The sequence below is a fragment of the Labrus bergylta genome, chromosome 2 (genome assembly GCF_963930695.1).
Source record: "Labrus bergylta chromosome 2, fLabBer1.1, whole genome shotgun sequence".
Lineage (NCBI taxonomy): Eukaryota > Metazoa > Chordata > Actinopteri > Labriformes > Labridae > Labrus > Labrus bergylta.
In genome coordinates, this window is record NC_089196.1 from 2,712,236 (window position 1) to 2,737,211 (window position 24,976).

The 24,976-nt window shown below is 44.5% G+C and overlaps 1 protein-coding gene across 2 annotated transcripts in view; it reads right to left on the bottom strand.

The window, feature by feature from the left end:
* Positions 1-3,020: 3,020 nt before the first annotated feature.
* sema4c (sema domain, immunoglobulin domain (Ig), transmembrane domain (TM) and short cytoplasmic domain, (semaphorin) 4C) overlaps positions 3,021-24,976 on the bottom strand; it is a 116,299-nt gene continuing 94,343 nt past the window's right edge. Inside the window, exons 11-17 of one of the 2 annotated variants that reach the window (XM_065962746.1) lie at positions 20,880-21,024; positions 20,176-20,389; positions 16,732-16,847; positions 13,028-13,185; positions 12,037-12,128; positions 9,177-11,812; positions 3,021-4,275 (exon numbers count right to left, since the gene is read on the bottom strand). In XM_065962746.1, the coding sequence (XP_065818818.1) occupies positions 10,917-11,812; positions 12,037-12,128; positions 13,028-13,185; positions 16,732-16,847; positions 20,176-20,389; positions 20,880-21,024 (1,621 nt within the window). In that variant the 3' untranslated portion in view covers positions 3,021-4,275; positions 9,177-10,916. Of the gene's footprint in view, positions 4,279-9,176; positions 11,813-12,036; positions 12,129-13,027; positions 13,186-16,731; positions 16,848-20,175; positions 20,390-20,879; positions 21,025-24,976 lie in introns of both variants that reach the window. The other variant, XM_065962739.1, reaches the window with a different exon arrangement.

A 24,976-nucleotide genomic window follows, 5' to 3' on the forward strand; every position in this document is an offset into this window, starting at 1 on the left:
GACCCTGACACTAGCACTTCATTGTGCGACTACAATCAAGGTGGGTTAACTGACGTCAACTCTTGAGGAGCTCAGTAAGCGCTTCACACACACACAAACCAGTCACAAACACACACATACTTTTCTTGTTTTTTTGGGATGTTTCAGAGTCTGCGGCACAGCTGAGTACACTGAGATCAGATGCAACAGTGAGCCTCTTTCCACAGTCGGGGCTGTCAACCACATGAAGCATGTGGCTTCTTCTGTTGACACCAGGCGAGGCTGTGACAGGCGAGGGGAGCTTCACTGTTGTTGTCACAAGCTGGGGAAATGAAACTACTCCAGACATCAGTTCCTATGTGAAATAATCTTATTTGTTTATGACCTCCCGTCCAAAAATTCGATGTTCACAATCTGAAAAACTGAGACGCCTTCTTTTGAGAAAACAGAGCGGGCAATAACAAAGCTCTAAGATGTTGAATCCATTGTTTCCACCCAGTGACTTTCAATTTTCTTTTGGTTTCAGATTTCTGATTACGTCCTCACTTTGAAGCACACAATGTATTTCAGATATTTCTTTAGGACAGGAACAAGCTGCAACCGCTGTGTTGAAAAATGAAGCCACTGTGAAGTGCAAACTGCAGTTCCACGAGTGTCCACTTGAGGGTGGTGTAACAAACCAAGGGACCTCTACTATAGGTCCAATGTGAAAATGCCTTTTGTACAGCGGTAATAAACACATATGGGGTGGCTGTGGCTCAGTGGTCGAGTTGGTCACCTCTCAACCGGAAGGTTGGGGGTTCAATCCCCAGCTCCTGCAGCAACATGTCCGATGTGTCCTTGAGCAAGACACTGAACCCCAAGTTACTCCTGCTGCTTCATTGGCTGCATGTGAATATGTATGAATGGGATTCGTTAATACTAAGGCTGTCAGCATTAATTAATCGTGATTAATTACCAACTGCAATTAATGCATTATTTTTTAAAAATCCTGATTAATCTCCTGTTATTTTGTCCCTTCAGGCTCACCGTAGATATTCCTCCTCAGGGTGTGTTCGAATTGTCCCTCCTATCTCCTTTCACTATCCACTTTACCTTAATCCCGCGAAAACGTCATGAGGTTAAGGAAAGATGTTAGGCGAATTCATAAAGGATTTAGGGAAAGGCGATCTCGTTGCTCTGACAATCCGACCACATTTTCCACTAGGCCACGTCATTAAATGCGACGGGCCGGCGTAGGTTAATGACGTGGGTCTGTTGTACAATGTTCCGAAAATGGACTACAAAAAACGCATCTAAAAAACTTTCCCCTGTGTCTTCTTGCCGGTGAAATAATCCTAATTACCACAAGGTTGGGATTGAAATAAAAGAAATATAGACCACCAGGCTACAAGTAACAAAAGTGAAACCATCAGCTTCCTGTCCACTCAGAAATCAACATCAACATCAATATGATTGTATGAAATTAAATGTTACGTTTATGCAAAATATAGCCTACACATGTTTTAAACATACAAATGTACAACTGCACAAAGTATTCTTAAGTGAATGAAATATGTTGAATAAAACATGATCTGATAAAAATGTCTCTTATCTTTTTATCTCTTACATGATCTGTGTCACTTTACGATCATCGTTCATTTCCGTGAACGGTCGGATGCGCAACTCGCTTTAAATGTTGCGGCCGCAAGGAATTGTGGGGCGACATATCTCATCTCCTTTCGTAAAGGATGGTCCAGTGTATCCTATGCTAAAGGAGGTTATAAAGGAAGCATTGACCCACCTTTCCTTAACTTTTAGAGAATTCGAACGGCTCTTATCATGGCCGCCACTTAAATGCTTCCGGGGTTAAAGGTGAAGTGGATAGTGAAAGGAGATAGGAGGGACAATTCGAACACACCCTGTCTCCCTGTAGTCTCAGTGATGTAAAAGAAGGTCACTGCTGAATCTTTGAATGTCTCATTTCACTTTAATAAACTCTCAGACAGCTCAGCTGACAAGTCCAAAGTCATATCCACCTTATGACATCACACATTGACCTTATGACATCACACATTGACCTTTGTTACCGTTCCTTTGAGCTGTTTGACCTCAGTTTTGGATCCCTAACCACTTCCTGTTTCTGTGCTTAACTTCAAAAAACTTTCAAAATAAAAGCACAGTTTAATTCATACAAGTAGGGCACTTTCAGCTTAATAAAGGACAAAAAATCAAAATAAAAGCCTGACGATTTTTACTTTTAAATGTGAAACAATGAAATTTCCAACATGTGATTAAAAATGTGATGAGTGGCAAACTGATTGGAATATTATTACATGTAGCGAGGAGGTCTATCCTCAAGTTCTGGATCTCTAAGGGTGCCACAACATTGGTCGATTGGTACTCCCCCTGGAAAGGCTAACATACAGCCGTTTTTTAATCATTTGACAGCTCTAATTAATACTGATGGACTCTTTACTCAGCAGCCTCTACCATCAGTGTGTGAATGTGTATGAATGGATGAGTTAATACTGATGGACTCTTTACTCAGCAGCCTCTACCATCAGTGTGTGAATGTGTATGAATGGATGAGTTAATACTGATGGACTCTTTACTCAGCAGCCTCTACCATCAGTGTGTGAATGTGTAGGTGTGACCTGCGGAGTAAAAGAGCTTTGAGTAGTCAGAAGACTAGAAAAGAAATATACAAGTGATTGCTGCGATCCATGCTCAGGCCCAGTTAGTCCTGGAGCAGTCAGAGTGCAGGCCAGCGGGGGAATGGGGGGTAATCATGCTTGAGCACAGTACGGGACAACTCTGCCCAGTGACTGCACCCTGAGAGTCATTCACACATTTACACAGTTAGGGGCGTGGTTGAGTTGACTGACAGGAGGCTAAAAGGCAGCCTCATATCCACCACTTTACCTACTTCTAAGGCAAAGCTAAGATTGATCGCAAATAGAGTTTGAGACAGCATTTTCAACATGGCCACCGCCATTATTGGGTCTCATGACACCTTTCCAGAAATGTCCCTGTTAAGAAAATAAAGTCCCACACCTCAATAATATCTCTATTTTTATTTGTGTATATATACACATATAAAAAATAAGGACATATGTACAATGATAATAAATATCAACATGTTTTTACAAGTGAAATAAGTTACTTAACATATTTTAAAACAAACATAAAAGATCAATTAACAAGACGGGCAAAAAAAATGCAAAGTAGAACCGGAGCGTCAACAGAAACAAAAAAAACAATGTGAGCAAAGAAAGCCAAACTTAACGCCTCGTGTGAGGAAATATAACAAGCAAACACATGTAAGAACTGAACAAATGCACATAAAGTACATCAAACATGCATTTCTCATCAGCGGAGACCTGTACGCATTTGCATTTGTAGTCTTTGCAACGTGTTCTTCAAAAAGGGAAACATATGAAGACAATCTGAGTACCAGTGTGATGAGCTCGCTCGCTCCTCCAGGACAGAAAGTGGAGCCAATCTATCGCTAATCTTTGAATCAACAGATACTTATTTGGTTTTTAAGGGGCAGACAAATTAAACAGGGACTACATTTTTTTTGGTTCATCATCTCATAAAGAACTGGAGCTGGCAGATCACGGCTGACATATCAAACAGAAAGCGGAAAAAGGAAGTGGATTGATCAGCCGTAAGCGATCTCTGCGTCTCGCTCGAGGGAGAATTTAGCCGTGGATAAAATATTCAGAAAAAAAGCTGCAGACATCAGCTCAGTGGCGTTAAAAGTGGACGGACTGCTGAGACTTTAATATTGATCTGGAATCAAATCAAATTAATTGAAGAATTTCAACTAGAACAAAAAAAAAAAAAAAAAAAAAGCAACTGCAGTCTACTTTGGCTTATCGGAAAGGTGAAGAGAGGCACAGAAAAAAGGGAAACACGGATTCCTGTACAACCCTTTGAACCAGAAAATCAGACATGTTTAGTGTTTTTTTTCTTTAAATAATCCAAAGAGATCATTCGTTCACAATATCAGCGTCTGTAAAGGTCCGCTCAGGATGAAAACACGAGGCGGCGAGAATGGTCGTATCAAAGATGTACAGTCCACTTGTAGAGGATCATGCAACACGAGGGTGGAGTGCTGATGGCGGATGATGAGTTCCTCCACTTCAAACGTCGGGATCGTTTTGATATTCTACAACTCTCTCAGCTCTGTACACAGTTGGAGAAGAGGTGTGGGGGAGGAGGGGGGGACGTTGGTTGTCCTCCCCCTTCCTTCACTCTGGACTCCTCTGGTCCCGACAGACACGGTCCAAAAACACCAGAGAGCTGACCCTGCTGGACAGAACACACACAGAGAGGACAGAACAGTACAAAGTTAGAGAGGACAAATGTTCAGGTTTCTGAAAATGAGATCATTAAGAAGTTTTTAAATGTATATGGGTATCTTTCCAGGTCCAGTTTAACCCCAACAACAGAAACACACCTCTCTCCTTGTCAGCTTTTTCTGCAAGAAGAATGTGTGACTTTCTGATCCAGTAGATGTCGCCCTTGAGCACCAGCATGAAACCAAAACAAACTGCTGTTAGGCCACACCTCCTCCATACTGAAGCCTCCGCTCTCCTCCAGAGACACACCTCCAACCTCCCCTCCACACTCACGTTTGCACGAAGGAGTTATCAACTAGAACGCACCATGAGTAAGGACTAAGCACACTGGCGGACAAAATTGTCCTTGTCTTGAGCTGCTATCAGCTGTGTCCTGCATTGTTGTGTTAGCATGCTAATGATAGCGCTCTTTAGTTAGCTTGTAGCTTCACATTGCATGTAAATTCACATGATGAAACTCTTACTAACATCCAAATAATCAGTGAGTATGTTCTTCTTCTTCTCTCTAGTTCTTGACTAAAACAGCTTTTATACACAAGGGGAGGAGACGACCGTCCCGTCCATGTAAACACGACTCTGACAACAACACAGCCAGTGGGACTCGAGCTTCTCACTCATTGTAGACAGTCATGACTCAGAGACACATTTACACAGGATAGACCTGTTCTCTGATATGTTGATGTGTAACATGTCGCACATTCTTTGTTTAAAATCATATCTGCTCTCCTGGATTGAAAATAACTTTTGTACAGAGTCTGGGTGTGACTCGGTAGGCTGTGAAAAGTTGTGTGAATCTGAATCTGATTGTGCTCTGAACATTATTTGCATCATTTTGTGACAGAACAAGTCATTAAATGTCATTACCAGTGTTGGGACTAATGCATTACTGTAACGCCCGTACTATTTGTGGTAACAAGAAACTAATGAGCTGCTTTCCATATTTTACTAACGCGTTACAGTTACTGACATTTAAAAGCAACAACACGTATGCGAGGTGACGCTAACGTCTGCACAACAGCATCCTGAGAGATAGAACGTTGTGTGTAGTAAACAAACACGGGCAGGTGATCATTCAGCGGTTACCGTCTCTGAAATACCAACATTATTTTTCCCTGCTCGATTTAAACAACTAGAATGACACGATGAGTTGGATTCTGTGTCCAGGAAGGAAACCTTATCTTAAAGAACGAAGCACAGAGTGAAACAACACCATGCTTCTAATAAAGTCGCTCTCAGAGAGCTAGCAGTACGCTTCTAGAGAGCAAGGCGCTGTAGACTCCGGAGACCCAGGTACAGCTCAGGTTAACTCAGCAGACCGAAGAGGAGACGCTCCAGACAAACAGCCGGCTTCATTTACAACACCACCTGCTCTACAATGTGTAAGCAGGAGAAAAGATTGATAGACAGGTAAGTTGTTGGTGAAGTGTTTTATATCAACTGATGAGTCTGCCGCCTTCAGAGATCTAATCGGTCACAGCACTCCCACAGCAACACTAAATAATGTGAACATTAATACGAGGATTGAATCAAAAAATTCAAAAAGTTACTTTAACAAGTAACTAGATAATTTTATAAAGCCGTAACATCATGAGTAACTCGGTTACTTTTGGATAGTAGAAACTAGTCTTCAGTAACAGACCCAACACGGTTCATAACATGATCATTTAAAAAGACTAATCATCAGATTAACTAGTCGAGAGGGCCAGGTTACACTTTAGACGATGACATCATCAGGGAACACCTTTATTTCCAGTTATCAGACTGGTTTAATTTAGTCCTCTGTTTCCATTCTTCCTGACTGAGTCATGGTTGGGGATGAGATGTTAATATAAATGTTATGTAAGGTTGTGTTGTACTTATAAAATTCGCCTGGTATGAAAAGCTCTCCGATACTGTCTGAATCTCTCCGACAGGACATTGTTTCTAAACCCTCTGACTAGGGTCTCCCTTAGTTCAACTTTTTCTTATTTCGCTTTCTTATCAGACGCACTTTTTCTCAGGCAGTGAGCTGTTCCTCTTTATTATCTTTTATACCATGAAAGTCTTTTTTTTTCCTCCTGATGCACCTGTCCCTTCAGACTTTAATAAAAGCGTGCACAAGGTCAGCTTTTGATAAGAAGGAGGCGGTGCGACTGGTGCAGAACATATGATGTAACAAAAGTATGCCAATAAACTCTGTGAGGAAACCTGAGCTCTCCTCGGTGTCAGGAGTCTGCAGTCAGCTTCATTTTTAAATGTTATTTTCTTTATTAATCTCTCAGGTAAATTCTGGTTGATCTCTCTGTTATTGAGAGATGCACAAAGTCTCAAAATACACACACATGGACAAACAGAACAGACAAACTTGTGGACATGCATTAGTGGAGCGACGTCAGAGTAGGGCTGCTACACATGGAGAGTGCCAGTCTTCATACTCGAGGACACCTCTGCATTATCTCTCCAGCTACCAGACCAACTTCCATATTTTAGTCTGGACTGGGACTAGAACCGACGACTGTCAAGTTCCAAACCCAAGTCCCTACAGACTGAACTACTGCCGCCCACAATATATGATCTTATTTGAAGAGGAGGCCATGTTACCTATATCAAGGATTGAGCATCTATAACAGGGATGGGCAACTTTGGTCACAGCAAGGGCCACATTCATTCAATTCTCACTGCCAGGGGGCAGTACAATCAAAGCACAATCAATTATGTCTCAAATTTAACTCATTTACCAGTGATTAAATATTATTATGGACATATTTCTGGTTTTCATGACAGATTTTGTCATGTTTTCTACATGTTTCCAATCAATTGAAATGTAAAAATTGACCTGAGGGCCACGTTGAGGGTTAATGGGGGCCGCATGTGGCCGCCAGTTGCCCACCCCTGATCTATAACCACGATAATGATCCTCTAACAGTGGATCATGATCACTTCCATCACGAAAGGCTAACTTGAAGCAACAGGAGCTGCAATGCACTCATCATCAACTCACAACCTTTTGTAGGCTATATCATATTTTTATCTCATCATTCTACTGAAATCCAAGAAGGAATAGTAGGGCCACATTAAGGGGAATTTTTGTGATTTAAGGGAGAATATGAGATTTTTCACACTACAACATAGCAGAAATGAAGTATATCGTCTGAAAATAACTCTGTGAGTCATGACTGTCCACAATGAGCTTTTAGATCACGGTCATTTCATTTAATTTAAATTTACATGCAGTGTGAAGCTATGAGCAAAATAAAAAGTGCTAGCATTAGCATGCTAACACAACAATGCAGCGCCAGTTGTTTTGGTTTCATACTGGTGCTCAAGGGTGACATCTGCTGGATCAAAAGGTTGCATATAAAACCTTTAATGTCATACATTTACGAGATTAAAGTCATTATTTTAGTCTTTAGTTATATCAGTAGAGCAGCAGCCGCTTGGTTGAAAATGAGAACAGGGAGTACTTGTGAAGTTTTACTTTAGTAAAGGTTTCATAAATATATGGTTATATGGTTTGACAAAATATGCGATTATTTGTGTTGGGGCTTTACATATGAAGATATGAAACTACACATGCTTTTGGCACATCAGCATCATCACATTGTCATAAAATATCAGGACCCTGAAAAGATACTGCAAGAAATTGGAGCTTTTCCAGAGAGAGGACCACGCTGACTTGGAGGGAGTTGTCTCTTTTGGGGCAGAGGAAATGTCTTTAAGTGTTCTACTTTGATCATTTTCTGACTGCTCCTTTGATACAACCTTTCAGATTCATACTTTTTAAGAAATAGCCTGATTTACGATTTTCATACCATAAAATAATGAGTTTATTCTCATAAATTTATGACAGTAATCTAAATAAAATGTAAATTGTAGATAACCGTTGTTCAAGTCTCTTTTGTGCTTATTCGAGCTGAATTTTTTTTTGCACCAAAACCCAAAGTTGAATTCCTTGAACATGGAAACCTACTCCACGATAAACCTGATTCTGATTGTGATGATGATTTCTGTTGTTTTAGTCATTAAGTTAGATTGTTTTTAGGGTGGTTCTGGAGGTTAGCTTAGCGTCAAACAAAGACTGAAAACGAGTGGAAACAGGTAGCCTGTCTCTGTCCTGTGGTCATGGGCGGTTCTAGGCAGGGGCCAACAGGGGCCAGTGCCCCTGTAACACTGAGCCTGGTCCCCCCTGTGGACACCCCTCCAAAAGGAAGAGCCCCCCCTAATAACACATACACAGTATTTGACTCAACAACCGGACTCACAATCTATATGAAATACTGTTACTGAAACAAATATAAATGATGGTATTTTATGTTGTGGTATTTAATGATGTGTGCTATTATTTGGCATAATATTTATTTATTTTTTAAAGTGATCATCTTTGTCTATTTCTCACCTGAGTTTAATGTTCCCTAAATGTTCTGACAAAACAACTGGCCCCAGTTTGGCCCCCTCAATAAAAGTGGTCTAGAACCACCACTGCCTGTAGTTTAAAAAAATCCACCTGTGAGCCAAGCTTTTCTGTCATGTCAGAAGTGACCAAAAACAGAAGTGTGTGAAAGTTTTAGTTTGTGTTTGCACTTTGTGATTTTACATGGGATTTTTATTTTTATTTATTTAACCGTCATGACATAATTTTTACAGACGAATGTGAGAGAGCTATCGATCTTCTGATCTCTTCCTCGGTTAGAAACCAATTACATCTTTTCCAAAATGTTCAATTATTCCTTCATATTTATTGATAAGTTGAGCAGCCAGATAAAATGAAGTAAATATTTGTAACACTACACTGAGCAGCCAAAAAAACAAAATTGGAAATCGTTGAAGGTTTAAATCTGTTTGCATAAATGTAATTAAGGGGAACAATACCTTCCACTGGTTCACTGCAGCTTCACGCCTGGAGCCAGCAGTTAGTCTTCCTCTGTCCGCATGTCGTACAGTGCTCTTCCTCTGTTTGCGTCCACAGTAGCCCCGGGTCATTCTCCGGGCGTCGGTACGAGGGGAGGGGGTTCATCATGGGGGTTTAAGAGTGCGTCACAGACACACTGATAGTCCGGGATCGTTGGCATTCAGAGGACTGAGAGTCCGTGCGTAAAAAGTGTGTGTGTGTGTGTGTGTGTGTGTGTGTGTGTGTGTGTGTGTGTGTGTGTGTGTGTGTGTGTGTGTGTGTGTGTGTGTGAGGGAAAGTTTCCTTCTTGGCAGTGCAAGTCACCACCCTCACCCAAAACGTGAGATATAAAGCACTTATTGAGACATCCACAGCGGTCGTAACAGTGAGGGTTCAACTACATTCTCCATGCCTAATGTCTTCACGTCAGCTTAAGTGTGCCGTTTTCTGTTCCGCTGCAAATAGCTGAATGCAAATAGCCATTTCTTTTTCTTTCTAAAGCCATGAACAAACACCCGAAAGGGACTCAACCAAAACACATATTTGTTACAACCCGCGGCTGAATAAATGTCATTTGGAGTGCACTTAGTATATTGGACTTGAAGGTGCGTTTGTGGGTCATCGTGCGGGGGGGGGGGGAATGTAAGCGCCTGCCCCTCACATTGTCATTCACAGGGGGGGGGGGCCTCTCGATAACCGTTAGAACACTGACGTCGTCCGTAAGACACAAGAAAAAAGAACAACAAGAAATGTCTTAATTCAAAGCAAACCGTCACGACAAATTAAAGTGGAAGAGGAATCAGAGACTTTCTCGGGGGATAAATACAACATGGGGGGGGGGGGGGGGGGGTATAAATTGAGCAGAGAAAGTCTTGAGAGATTGTCCTTCATTCGAAAACCCCCTCGTGTCTTTCACTCCAATTCACGTCATTTTCCATTTAATTTCCTCTTCTCTTTTGTCTCTCTCTCCTCTCGGTCCCACGCAGAGCTCCTGCTATACGGGGACATGATTGTCGTCTTGCTTCCAGATTAATTAGTCTTTTTTTTTTTTTAATACCGCTCTCACACTCTCAGCTCTCAAGTACTAAAAAAAAGGGAAGACACGCGCTTCCAGTTTTTTTTAAGTGCAGTAAGCTGAAAAAAGTCTCAAAGGACAAGAGGGACAGAGAATCAGTTTGTAATTTCCAGTCAAGATACTTCCACCGTTCATTAACTGGTGGCTTCAGCGCGCCGACTTGAAGCCTCACTTGGTCCACTTAACATAAAAAAAAAAAAAAATGTGCCCATCAGAAAAAACATGTTGCGCCGTTCGTTTGATTTCCATGCTTGAGGTGTTCTCCTCTTGTGTTCAGCCTCTTTAAATACAAAATTTACACGTGTGGCGATCGCACAGTGGAAGAAGAAAAAAAGCCACCAGACATGGCCGCATGTTGCTGGGAACACAATAATAGTAGGAGTGCGTGTTGACCGACTCTGTGGATATTTAACATGCTGTGTGCTATTAATGTCTACAGTGAGCCAATCAGGCATTGGCGGCGCGAGAGAGAGAGAGAGAGAGAGAGAGAGAGAGAGAGAGAGAGAGAGAGAGAGAGAGCGTGGGGAGTTGACAGCGTGGTCACTGAAAGAGAGCGAGAGCAGGCGTTCCTCGAGAAGAGGAAGAGGTAGGTTGGTTGTTTTTTTGTTTTCCAACTCAGGGAACGAAGACGGGAGGAAGACGAGGCCTAGACGGATGACTCCTCCGGGTTGGCGTCCGGCAGCACGCTCCTCTGCTGCAGCGTGCGCCTCAGCTCCTCCTTAAAGGGGCTGGAGTAATCGTTCCCGCTCATGCCGAGACCCCCGAGCCCGCCGCCCCCAGCGCCGGCCCCGCTAGCCCTCTCCTCCCCTGCTGTGCTCAGGTTGAGGCGGATGTAGCCATTGCTACCCGAGCCTCGGATGTTGGTGAGGCTGAGACGGCTCGGGGAGTGGATGGGCTGGCCCGGGATGGTGCTGGGCGACGCCGTGCTGCCGACACTGGCGGGCCCCAGGGCGTGGCCGGGAACGATCTTCAGCGAGCCGTCCGAGTAGTAGTAGTTGGCGCCGGTCTCCCAGAAGCGGTCCTCGTCGCTGGGCATCTTGCTGGGCACGAAGGTAGGCGGCTCCTTGGGCAGCGTGATGGGGTAGACCAGCGTGCTCTCCAGGGGCTTCATGTCGGCGCCTTTCCCCAGCGCCAGCTTCAGCCTCCTGCGCAGGTACAGCGCCGCCACGAGGAGCAGCAGGCACGCCGCCCCGAGGGTGATGACCAGCACCCAGAAGAGCCCCATGCTGCTGTCGGGAGCCCGCGCCTCCATGAAGACCGGGGCGCTGGCGACCACGGCCACCTGGTAGCGTTCGGTCTGAAACTTGACCCCTTGCTCCTCTGAGTAGCAGACGTAGCGGCCCGCTTGCATCTGGCCCGCTTCGGGGACGACAAGTGCCTTCAGGGTGCGGTCGAAGCGAGGCCCACCCACCTCAGGGTCCCCCAGCTGGAGCTCGCGGTCGTTGAGGACCCAGAAGGGCTGAGCCAAGTTGGAGACCAGCTGGCAGGGCAGCACCATGTCAGACCCAACCACCACGGTTACGTTCCTCAGACGGGAGTGCTCTGCAGCGAGGAGGACGAGGAGAAAGGAGAGACGGTTAAGTATCATCCATATTAATCCAATTCATTCTAACACTGCCAGTTCTCTTCTACTTAATTCAATTTATTCAGCTCAGACTTAATGTATTCACTCAGTCCAGCTCAAGTCTCTTTCCCCTGCTACCTACTCGCCTCTGCACCGACAGTCAATCTCCACAAGGGGGCCACTGCTGAGACCTGTTACTCACCGGGGCTGGGGATGGAGACAGGCTTATCGAACTTGGCTTTTCCCCGGCTGAACCTTTCCAGCATGAGGTCCTGTGACAGGGAGGAGGTGGAGCTGCAGGGGAAAGGGCAGAAAAACAGAGCAGGTTATTAATGGTCTCTTACTGGAAGTGACGGCTGTTTCCACACACAGAAAAACAATGGATACACTTTGTGCAATCTGTTGTGTAATATGATAACACTCAAGAGTAACCTGGATCGATGGGGAACATCTACACATAAAAGGAATTTGACTTGGTGTATTGGTGCTAAACAATTAACAAGGAAATAAAGCAGAACTAGCAACAACTTAAATAATACAGAATAAGAAGATATTACAATATATAAAATAGAATTTATAAATGTAAAATATTAAATAGAAAAAACACAAAATGTACAAAAGGTGCAATGTAGGAGCTGTGCAGTGGATGAGAAAAAATCTTAGTGTGTGTAACTAATCACAGAGTGCATGTAAGGAAGATACATTTTTAAAGTCCAGTGGGCTTTAATGTAACGCATAAAGAACAGTTCAGCATTCACATTACTTTGATGTTTTACTGACTGTGGGGCTGATGAGAGTCTGGTTATGTGGGAGGAAGGGGGGGGGCATTGTTCATCAGCAAGGTTTCAACAAGTACGCTGCAAATAAAACTGTCAATACGACGAGTTTATCCTTTTTTTTCTGCATAGTTATTGTTAATAAAGTTATATTTAAGTTGATGTCTGTTTCATAAGGCTTGCCCGGGGAGATCAGCATTTTAAATCAGGAGGATTTTACTCAACACCTTCAGGGCAGCCTTCAGATTTAAAAAAAATACTCTGAAATACAGGAGGTGCTTGAATCCTGCTGGAAGACTTTCATTATAGACTGCTTGTCAATAAAGAGTTCAAGGGGCGAAGTGATGAATGCTAAGCCTTAAAGCATATGTACTGATATAGTATGAATGCATAGGTACACATAGGTGTATGACTCACCCGCGGTGGAGGTCAATGCGTACACAGGCCCGGCCCTCGCTGTCCCAGGCGCAGTAGGGGTCCCGGGCGAGCAGACAGTCTGGCTGTGACTGATAGCGGCTGCAGTTGGCCAAGGGCAGCTGGAGAACCTCGGAGCGAGAGCCGATGTATAAGTACTTCTACAGAGTAACAGAGAGAGAAGAAGAAGAAGGAGAAGGAGAGGGGAGACAAAGAACAGATCCAGCCATCAGGCAGAGACAGAAAGCAGAGAGAGCGATGAAAAAACAAAGAGAAAGATAAACACAGAGAGAGAGAGAGTGTCTCAGTGAGGGGTTAGAGGAGATAATGGGATAATCACTCTCAATTACAATAACATTCACCCCCGACCCTCGTCCAATCCAATCTGGGTCGCGCTCTTTTCGGAAAAGCTGTTATAAAAATGGTCGCAGCTAAGCCAGCATTAATGAGATAAGCGGGGGGCTTTGGGGTGACGGGGACGCCCCGTCAAAATGCCAAATCGATCGGCGGCTGTTGTAGAACCTGCGGGGACGCGGGGCGACGTCTGCACGCAGGCCGAGCTGACGAGCCAGGGAGAATGAGAAAAACAACAGGGGCAGAGGTTCAATTCCCCCCGCGGTGTCGGAGGATTGTAATTACTGTTATTGTGAAGAGGGGGGGTTTTAGATTCATGAGGCCGACACTTGATCTGAGAAAGGGCAGCGTTGGTAAAAAAAAAAAAAAAAAAAAACATCTGCAGAGAGGCGCGGGGGGGAATGACTCTGTGAGCGCTTGTCTCTGTGTTTTCAACCGATCTATGATTGTGTCTGTCAGAGACAGAATTAACAGATCAGCAGAGTCCCACTGCCACCTCTGAATACTAATGAATGAAGTGATGCAACGGCACAGCAAGCTAGTGGAAGACCTCCACTCTGCTCCTGGGAGACAAGACCAGAGGTACTAGACCATCTGGGGGTCAGCCCTATGTTCCCACAGCCCTATGTTCCTACAGCCCAATGGTCCCACAGCCCTATGTTCCTACAGCCCTATGTTCCCACAGCCCTATGTTCCCACAACCCTATATTCCTACAGCCCTATGTTCCTACAGCCCTATGTTCCTACAGCCCTATGTTCCTACAACCCTATATTCCTACAGCCCTATGTTCCTACAGCCCTATGTTCCTACAGCCCTATGTTCCTACAACCCTATATTCCTACAGCCCTATGTTCCTACAGCCCTATGTTCCTACAACCCTATGTTCCCACAGACCTATGTTCCCACAGCCCTATGTTCACACAACCCTATGTTCCTACAGCCCTATGTTCCTACAGCCCTATGTTCCCACAACCCTATGTTCCTACAGCCCTATGTTCCTACAGCCCTATGTTCCCACAACCCTATGTTCCTACAGCCCTATGTTCCCACAACCTTATGTTCCTACAGCCCTATGTTCCTACAGCCCTATGTTCCCACAGCCCTATGTTCCTACAGCCCTATGTTCCCACAGCCCTATGTTCCTACAGCCCTATGTTCCCACAGCCCTATGTTCCCACAGTCCTATGTTCCTACAGCCCTATGTTCCCACAACCTTATGTTCCTACAGCCCTATGTTCCCACAGCCCTATGTTCCTACAGCCCTATGTTCCCACAACCTTATGTTCCTACAGCCCTATGTTCCCACAGCCCTATGTTCCTACAGCCCTATGTTCCCACAGCCCTATGTTCCCACAACCCTATGTTCCCACAACCCTATGTTCCCACAGTCCTATGTTCCCACAACCCTATGTTCCCACATTTCTAAGATTTTTCTCAAAATTAGGGTTAGGGAGAAAGGGGAATAAAATCAAAATGGGAGAAAGGGGGATAAAATCTGATACAAGTTTATGAAAAAGTAAATGTGGGAACATAGGACCTAATTTTGGAAAAAGATCTTAGAAATGTGGGAACATAGGACTGAGGGAACATAGGACTGAGGGAACATAGGGCTGAGGGAACATAGGGCTGAGGGAACATAGGGCTGAGGGAACATAGGGCTGAGGGAACATAGGGCTGAGGGAACATAGGGCTGAGGGAACATAGGGCTGTGGGACCATAGGGCTGAGGGAACATAGGGCTGAGGGAACATAGGGCTGAGGGAACATAGGGGAACATAGGGCTGAGGGAACATAGGGCTGAGGGAACATAGGGCTGAGGGAACATAGGGCTGTGGGACCATAGGGCTGAGGGAACATAGGGCTGAGGGAACATAGGGCTGAGGGAACATAGGGCTGAGGGAACATAGGGCTGTGGGACCATAGGGCTGAGGGAACATAGGGCTGTGGGACCATAGGCACGCTCCCGGCAATCTGTACCGTGCCTAAGCACGCTTCACCCCTGAAGTCCAGTCTGTTGACTAGAGTGAATACACTGATCCGGGCTCAAGCTCCACACACTTCCTCGGCCCTGGCAAGTTTAGAAGAGGTGATCTTTGGCACGGTTCAGTTCTTTGGCACGGTTCAGTTCATGCACGAGCACAAATGTGGACAGCGTTCACTATCTAAAACATCCTGGAGTGTTCTGTGTGTATCTGACTAACATGACTCTAAATAAACCACAAAGTCAGTAAAGTAGCCGTCATGTTCTCTGTGTTGTTCGCCGATGTGCATCCCTCTGTCTTGTAAACTAAGCACACTTCACGATCATGTAAAGTCATGCATGTGTTGTCTTAGGAAGTTATGTTCAAGATGTAACCGTGCTGAGGCCCGGTTAGTCCTGGAGCAGTATGAGTGCGGAAAGGAGAGGGGGGACAGTCATGCTTCAGTATGGTACGGGACAACTGGGCCTAGTGAGATTTCGCCCTTAGAGAACCATTCAGGATGAGCTTGTTAACTTTGAACAACAACTTCTAAAAAAAAGTCTGTGCACTGACATTCTGCATCTGGCTGTACTTAGTAAGATCAGGTATGATGACAACCAAAAAGAAGAGCTGCTCTCTCTTTATTAAATTCAGTTGTGCCGCTGTCTGTCTGATATGTAAACATGCTTCCCATCCAGACAGAGATGAATAAACTGAAATGCCGAAACAATACTTGAGATGTTCCTTTTTTTTCATCTTGATAAAATCAGACTATATTCAGAGCACAGTAGATATGATTTGTCTCAAATGGTTATGTCGTAGGATTAAAGTCTCCTCCAATCTAAATGATCCTGACATCTGACCTGGAAGGCTGCGTCCACAGTAACTTTCTGAAACGGACAAAAGTTGACATCTAGGTAAAAGAAGGGAGGAATTAAGCTCCATTCCCTTGCTCTCTTTTTCATTCTTTTCATGAAGAACTCATTTTTCATGTGCAGGAGCAAACACATCAGTGTGAATTTCCTCTGCGTATTTCAATGATTATCTCGTCTGGCACCTCTCTGTGACTGCCAGCTTTTAATTCTTTTTTTTAAAAAGTGCATTTTTAGGCCTTTATCAGATCGCGATATGAGCAAGTAATGACATTAAAAGAGGGAGGGGGCAGGGAACAGAGCTCTTGGGTTTTTTTAAGCCAGAAAAAATTACAGCCAGTTTTTTAACCTGGCTCGGAGTGTGGCGGTTATAAACAGCGAAAAATCAGACCAAGCCTCCAATTCAAGCCCAGTCCAGATCCGCCTTGGTGACATGAGCAGACATTTTGCCAGATTTAAACTAAACTGTAGTGCTTCAAATGAAAGGAACACATCCTCTTTCCCTCCCTCTCTCTTTTACCTTGGAGTGTGAGATGGTCAGGCTGTCCACGGGCTGAACGTTCTCAAACAGCTGGATCTCCTCGATCACGTGGGCCTCGGAGCCGTAGATCACCACCCTCTGCAGCCAGCCCTCCGCTGCAGAGCACATGAAAAAATAAGAGGAAGGAAGAGGATTCAGTTCACCTCGCTTTCTGCTCTGTGAAGTCAAACTTTTTCAAGTTCACTTCAGTGACGTTTACGCTTTCTTCATGCCCTTGGGGCAATTTTTTTTCCCGGCATGCATAAAAACATAAATCTTCAAACAGATAGCTTCAGCGCTTGAGCGACTCAGGATACAAAGTACACCGACTAACACACACCTGACGGCAGAACGGCTCATTTAAATACCACTGATACGATGCTTAACATGTTTACACACACACATGAACAGACACACACACACACACACACACACACACACACACACACACACACACACACACACACACACACACACACACACACACACGTCATTGCACATCGACTCAATAGCAGAGATGTGAAATTGTAAATGTTCCCACACACCTGTGGCTGCACACCAGTGAGTGTAAATATTAATGAAGTGCAAACAAACACCTGTGATGACAGCACCGTATCTTACCGAGATGTTAATGACATACTCACACATTCACAAAGACACAACCTGTGAGGGCATGGACGTTCATTTACATTTTAATGGTTAAAAATGTAAATGAACAAACACGCTCTGTTGACGCCACAAATATGGATCCAGACATTTAAAGTGCACGCTGAAAATAAGCATGCATGCTTCCAGCTCATTGGTTCAGCTGCTTTTGCAAGAAGTTTACTAAAAGATAAATAAAAAAAAGCAGAGTTTGTGGTCCTCCTCTGATTGTATCATGCTGGGCAACGATTAACCTAAAGCAGTGGTCGGATGCTTAACGTAAAACTAATGAAGTTAATTTGGTGCATGTGTGGTCCTGGACTAAAGTCAGGTCAGAGAGCCTGTCTGCAAATAGCAAAGGCTGTGAAACTGGAACACCTAGCTCAGAAGTCTTAATTAATGTTTCTAATTTAGCTTAGTTTCTTGATGTACCAGTAAATCAGGTCTTTGGAAAACCATAGGTACATTTTCTCCACAGATCTTACAGTCACATAAATGAATATAAAAATGCAAAAAACTCCCATCGACCTCAAACTGTGACAGTGCAGTGGCACCTGCCCTTAAATGTCACGCTGCTCTGCAGAATAAATAAAGGAAAAACAACGTCTCCTCCTCCACAAACTTACAGCAGCTTACAAGCAGAGGCCAGCTTAGTGAGAAACTATCCAAAGGTGACTTTTAAAAGAGTCTGGATTGTGTCCCAGGCCCTTAAGACCTCAGGTAAAGGTAATATTATCAGAGACATTTGAGGACGTTTTCCAGAGGTGTGTGGGGAGCTGCTGCTGGAGGAGGAGGAGGAGATGAGATCCTGCGCGCTCCTTTCATGTAGGGCATTGTGAGCTGAGTTTAGATCCCCTGTGATGAAAGGCGTTTCAGGCACAGCTGGTGGGGTGACCTTGATGTGTGTGTGTGTGTGTGTGTGTGTGTGTGTGTGTGTGTGTGTGTGTGTGTGTGTGTGTGCGTGCGTGTGTGTGTGTGCGCGTGCGTGCGTGCGTGCGTGCGTGCGTGCGTGCGTGTGTGTGCGTGCGTGCGTGCGTGCGTGCGTGTACCTCTGTTGGGAGCAGTATTATGTGCAGACGAGTGCTTTCCTGTGTGGTTGCCTTGATTAAGAAAACTGTCCCAGATTATATGAAAAGCTAACCTGGTAGCTAATCGGAGGCTTGTGAGAAGGAGAGACATGTATGAACAGAGAACCAAACACACACACACACACACACACACACACACACACACACACACACACACACACACACACACACACACACACACAAACAGACACACAGACAAAAACCTAGAAGCCCAGAAAGCAGTCTGCATATCATCACACCCGTCTGTCGCGGCGTCAGGGACCAGTGTAGACTAATCCCTCAATCCTGCAGCCTGTTTTTTTCTAAAAAACAATCTCGACAAGCGCTCCCTCTCTCTCTCTCTCTCTTTTCACATCAGCTGTCGCTATGCTGCAGCTAATAGCTAATCAAGCCCGCAGCCCAATTGGCACTATGAACGCCCGTCTGCCAAGGGGCCTGTTGAGTTTGTGCTGTGAAGCACGACAAGCAGGGATGACTGCACTTGGCTCAGGGAGTGTGAGTCGTGTGCATCTTGCTGTGTGTGCATAAATCAATTTGTGAGTGTGTTTCTCCTGTGTGTGTGTGTGTGTGTGTGTGTGTGTTTGTGTGTGTGTGTGTGTGTGTGTGTGTCCATGTTGTGTGTGTCCGGGGGCTGGCCTCGCTGCTTGCCAGCGGAGGAGCCCTGAGCCCGCTGTTGTCGCACTCAGTCACAGTTGCCACAGTCACTCTGCTTCTGCTGCTGCAGTGATCTGAATGGTAAGCGCTGCAGTCTCTCTCTCCATCCAGGAGCTGAGCTGCATTCAAATTCACGTTCCCTGAAATCCACTGTCAGATCTGTGTGACTCGAGATTAGGTGCTCCAGGAGGAGCAGCCAGGGTCGACATCAGAGCCAGGACAGGACACACCTGCATATGGGGCCCCGATGGCTACTGAGTGGAGATATTAATTGAGTCGCACATTTGTAGGCGTTTTCCTTTGATGCGTGAAGACGGATCTGAGCATGCAAATCAGGTCCTTAATTGAAACCCAGCTGAAGTGTGGCCAGATGGCAGGTTGTTTTGTGCCACCGCGTCTAATGCCTAGTACCTGTCCCTGTCTGCTGCCGGTGGTCTGCACGCTCTCATCTCTTCAACGAATCCTCAGTGCTAGTCAACAGCTGCACACACAAACACACACTCAGCCACAATGGGGGAACATGATGAAAGACTGTGTACCGAGGACATATTCTCACTGCCACACTGAGAGAACACCACACTGCAGCAGGTGGGCAACATTATGAGAACAGCAGAAAATGCAATTCAATACAACTACCCTGCAAGCACAATATCAGCTCTGACAGGGACCTGAAAGGGTTAATTTCAAAGGTTTCTTTCATAACATTATACTATTGTTGTTTGTAAAGCTGGAGGCCTCAGTGTTCTCTTGTACTGAAGGACACCATTGTTATTTTGACTCCACCCACTGGTTGATGACATGTCATTTTAAATATCTTTAATGGACACTTTGAGTGTGTTAAAGTTTAAACAGAGGTGAAGTGTCGTTTCAGGGTTGAAGCCTTGCAAGCGGTCGTAACATTTTGTGTTTTCAAACTGAGCCTTTACACCGATGGTACGTGAAGGCATCAAACTGCGAGAAGGGAATGTTATTCTTAGCGTTGAGGTCGAAGATAAAAAAACCTGAAAGTGTTGCATGAAGTCTGCAGACCGACCCCTTCCATTATGTTGTTTTGTACCTGTGCCGATGAAGAGCATGTTGTACGCCCGCTGGTCCAAGGCGCTGACCCGATCCACCGCCAGCTTGGTGAAGTTGACCCCCTTGGTGAGCAGCAGGGGGCGAGCCAGAGCCTTGTCGTCCATCAGCGGGTGCTTCTTGGCAAAGTTGAGCGTGGCGTCGGGCAGCTGCAGGGAGCTGTTGTAGCCGGTGTCCCTGTCGGTGTTAGTGATGCACTGCAGAGAGGAAGAGGATGGAGGGAAATGGAGGAAGGAGAGGAATAAAGGAGAGGATGAAAGGAAGAGTGAGAAAAAGAGGAAAGAGGAAGAGGAGGAAACGTCTTAGCTGCAGCTGGCACAGGTTGGCATGGCTTGTTGGCTTCGAGATGACTGCCCTCCTCCCCTCCTTTCCTCCATCTTTTCTTTCACCTCCGCATGCCATCACATCTCTTTCTCTGCATCCTTTCATCCTGGATCATTACGTCCTTGGCTTTCTGTGTCGTGCCAGCTTTTTGCTCTTTTCCCAACGCTATAGTAACCCACGCCTCCCGTTTCTACCTCCCTCCTTCTTTCATTAAACCTCCTCTGCTCTCTCATCTATTCTTGTTATGCACAAAGCAGAGAGCTGTATAAAACCCTTTCTCTTTTTTTTTTTCTTTGGAAAATATTGAAATGACTAAACATCATGCATCATATTTGTTCATCACAGATGTCTCAGGTCTCTTACCGATCCAGGCCGCGGGGCGGGCACAGCTCCGGTGTAGCGTCCCCACCTTTGTGATGCCTCTCTGTACTCCTTGTAGGATCCTTCAAACACCTTCTTCACGTCGCTGATCTGGTACTGACACACCGCCGACACGTCCACGTCGCCCCTGAAAGATGGCGGCAAGGTGAGAAATAAGTGATGTCTGGCAGTAATAACTGACAGACAGATTTCCTAACATCGGCTTATGGAAACCGTGACTTTGCAGGAGCGAGAATCTCCTGCTAGACAAGTCTGACATGCAGAAATAAGAAATGTAATTCAGACAGATAAAATACACATCTCTTGTTTCTTAAAGGCATCGAATATAAACTAAATCTTTAAACATTTTTCCATAAAGGTCACATTTCCCCATCCTCTTCAAAAAGTTAAATAAGTCTCAGAGCTCCTCAAAACATGTGTGTGAAGTTTCTTGTTCTAAATCCACTCTGATCCTGTATTTGATCATGTCTATAAACCCCTCTATTTCAGCCCTGCTCAGAACAGGCTGTTTCTGTGTCTGTAGCTTTAAATATGTAAATGAGCTGTGTTTGACCACGCCCCCTCTCTGGAAGGGCTTGGGTGTACTCGGTCTTTCTCGCTCCATGTCCTATTGTTTACTGTGAGAAGGCAGACTCAGAGGGTAGAACAAACACCTAGCTGTGGGAGTGTCACCCACCTGGGGGAGGGGCTACTGCCCTTTGTGATGTCATGAAGGGAAAATCTCCAAACGGCCTGTTTGAGCACACATTTTCTGAAAAGTGGAGCAGGCAAAAGGCGGAGAGGATGGACTTTTCTCATCATTGGGGGGTTTGTAGACGGACTACAGACACATATTAGTGTTAGAGAAACATAATATATGACCTTTAAGACTAATATGACAGCCTGAACTGTCCTTTATTCAGTGAGCCAAAAACAAACTGCTTTAAGCAGAATGATGTACAAACTGAAGTTCATGTAACTCACTTCCTTGATAGGCTGTAGAAATCAATCAGTTTGTGCTGTGACTGAAGAAATGCATTTAATTGAATGGTAAGGTTGTGTTTGTGCAATTTAAACGTTTTTTTTTTTCCAACCCTGATTTTAAAACCCAAGTGGATAGAAGTGAGTATCGACGCATGACCGCAGCACATTAACTCACCCTCGCTCTCCTCGTCTCGTAAATAGATTTGACTTTCAGGCTTTTTCAGTCGTATGAAAACAGTTTTTTTTTTCTGGCTCTCAAACCGAGTCACTGACAAATTAATACAACGACATAAAGTTAGAAATGAGAAAAACTTTTTACTCTGAGAAGTGAGAAATACATTTTAAAGATTTATTTTGCCTTTATCTGGCTAGATCAGAGGACAGAGTCGGAAATCTGGAGAGAGAGAGAGAAAGAGATAGAGAGAGAGATTGTGGAATGACATGCAGGGAAGGTGCTGCAGGTCCAATTTGAACCTAGGTCGCCAGCTTTGAAGAAAATAGGACGACACTAACCGAGACCAAGACATACCCAAGACCAGAGTGCTCTGAGACCGAGACAAGACCAAGACCATAAATATAACTGAAAACTCCTCAACTAGTCTACAGGATTTCACTCTCTTAGACCGTAACACCGGGAAAGTTGTGGCTGTAACTGGGGGATAGAAATCTAATTATAAATAAATTGAAGTTATTTGTTATTTTAGAAAGAGGAGTTTTCCTTCTAATTACAGTTATGACGTGGAAAAATAACCTGTCAGTGGTGGTCTTGACCGGTCTTGATTTAAAAAACCAAAGTCCACCTAGTCTGAGGCTGAGACAAGATTCATAAAAATGCTTTCGATTCAGATACGAGACCTTCAAAAAGTGGTCTCGAGACCGATTTCAAGTACTACAACACCACTATAACCTCCTTACATGGGGGGACACCAGGACTATTCAACTATATTGTTCAGGGGGTCACATTTTCAGAGAGCTAAGGACCAATTGGCCAGACAAGCTAGCCCACCACAGTAGTACACAAGCTTGTGATAGGCTGCAAGCACAGGACCGAAGATGTTCTATTAAACGGGAGCGCCGTGCTGTTTTTAAAACTTTACTGTGGCAACAATGACAGTTATTCACAAGCTTTCCCCTGTTTATTAGTTGCTTTTTTTTAAATTGTAAAAAGAACCGATCGGGCCAGTCTTATGTCATCTGCGGGCTGGAATTGGCACCTGGGCCGCCAGTCGAATAGGTCTGCGCTACCCCAACAGCGTCCCAAGAAATACATTTCTAACAACAGGTATATCAGGATGTTTGTACAGACATATTGCAGGCGTTTGTTGAACGGGTCATAAAGAGTACATCGCTCCACTTTGACTCACAACAGAGACAGAGTTTTGAATGTTTTTTCCTTCAAAGCTGTAGATAAAAAGAAGAGTTTGCTTTCACATTCAGGATCAGCATGTTTAATGTGCAGCACCTCCCTGGGTGTTAAGGTGAATATAAAAACCAAAGGACACTACCGACTTCTTAGCAAGTTTAAAGCTCTCCTATTCAGTCAGATTATGGCTCCAACTCCCAGTCATCATTTACATAATGTCCAATTATCTTAATGTTATCTCTATCAAAGCTGGGGGGCTTTGAGGAATCCCCCAGCCAGTCACACAGAGAAAAAAAAAGGATTAGGACTTTTCTTTTTTTCGGAGACAGTAGGAGCGCTGAATGAAGAAACAAAGCTTGAAGTTCAAAGCAGCGTCTCTTTGCGATAGGATATCTTATTGAAGAGCACAAAAGACTCACTTCAAAGGGCGAGACGCAGAGAGACGACAAAGTGTCCAACTTTCCTCCCAAAGAAAACCTCCTGCCCTCGCTCACCAGCTTTGTTCATAAGTAACTCATCCACATATTACAGTTATGTAGCCAATCCCTATCCCACAAATAAAACCACAATCATCAAAACAAAGTCAATATAGTCACGACCCTTATTGTAGTTTGAATTAAGTTCCCTTTAAGGTCCAATCAGTGAGATGTGTAGTGAGTGAAATGATAAAGGTACCTTACTATCTGATCATTAAGGAAACATGCTATGTTGAAGTGCTGGCTTCTCTGACAACAATGCAGCAGCCAGTATGTCCTCCTTCTAACTTTAGATTCTGCTCCTGAATGCTCTGGATTTGTTTGGACCAGAGAAGGTAGGAGGTTTTAAGACACACCCCCACACGGCTGTTTTGGACGCCCCTCTGTTTGTCAGATATGAGAGCAGTTATCAGGTCAACAGGTGTTGCAGCGATGGAAGCGGGTCAAGAGAAGTGGTTCAGATAGAAGTGATTGTACCCGACCTAAAAAGCCTCTGCATGTTTCTAATAAGCTCCACGAGCAGAAACGTGCTCAAACTAGGATCAATATTGGAGATGATTTTGAAAAATGGAGAGAGGTTAGAACACAGAAAGGTTTACAGACCCATGCAGAGCTGGATAAACACTGAAGCTTCAGTGTCCACCACATGGTGACCTGCATGAACATCGACTCTAGAGAGGAGGGGGGGTGGGGACAGCTCTCTATGGTGTTTAGCATTTTGGACTGCAGTACCCTGTTATTATTCCTGCTACATACTACTATCGCTTTGCATCGTGGGAAACATTTGCATTGTGGGACACATTTCACGAGGAAGACTGGTCTGATGCATGATGCAATATTTTTCCCAAATCAGAACAACATCCAGGTATTTTTAACATACTTCGGATCTCACATTATTTTGCATACGGCATTTTGTCCAAATCAGTACGATCAAGGCAGTTTAGAAAACAGCTTTGGACTCGTGTGATGAGGTCATGTCCACCGCTGGTTATAGATAAAGAGCGAAGAAGAGTGGACGTCAGCAGAGTTTGTTTCTCTGATCAGCCTCACTTCTGTTCATTCAATGATATTTACTGCGTGGGCTGTAAAAAATAACGAAGGCTTTGATGAATTTCTGCAGAGATGACATAAACTAGTCGGCTCATGGCGCTTAAATTGGAAGATATAACAAGTAATGGGTTCATTTTAAATAATTTGATTCAGCCGACGAGTCTTACACTGTTGATGGAGTGTTTTTAAAAAGCTTGGAGACTTTTAATGGAAATGCATCCTCGTCT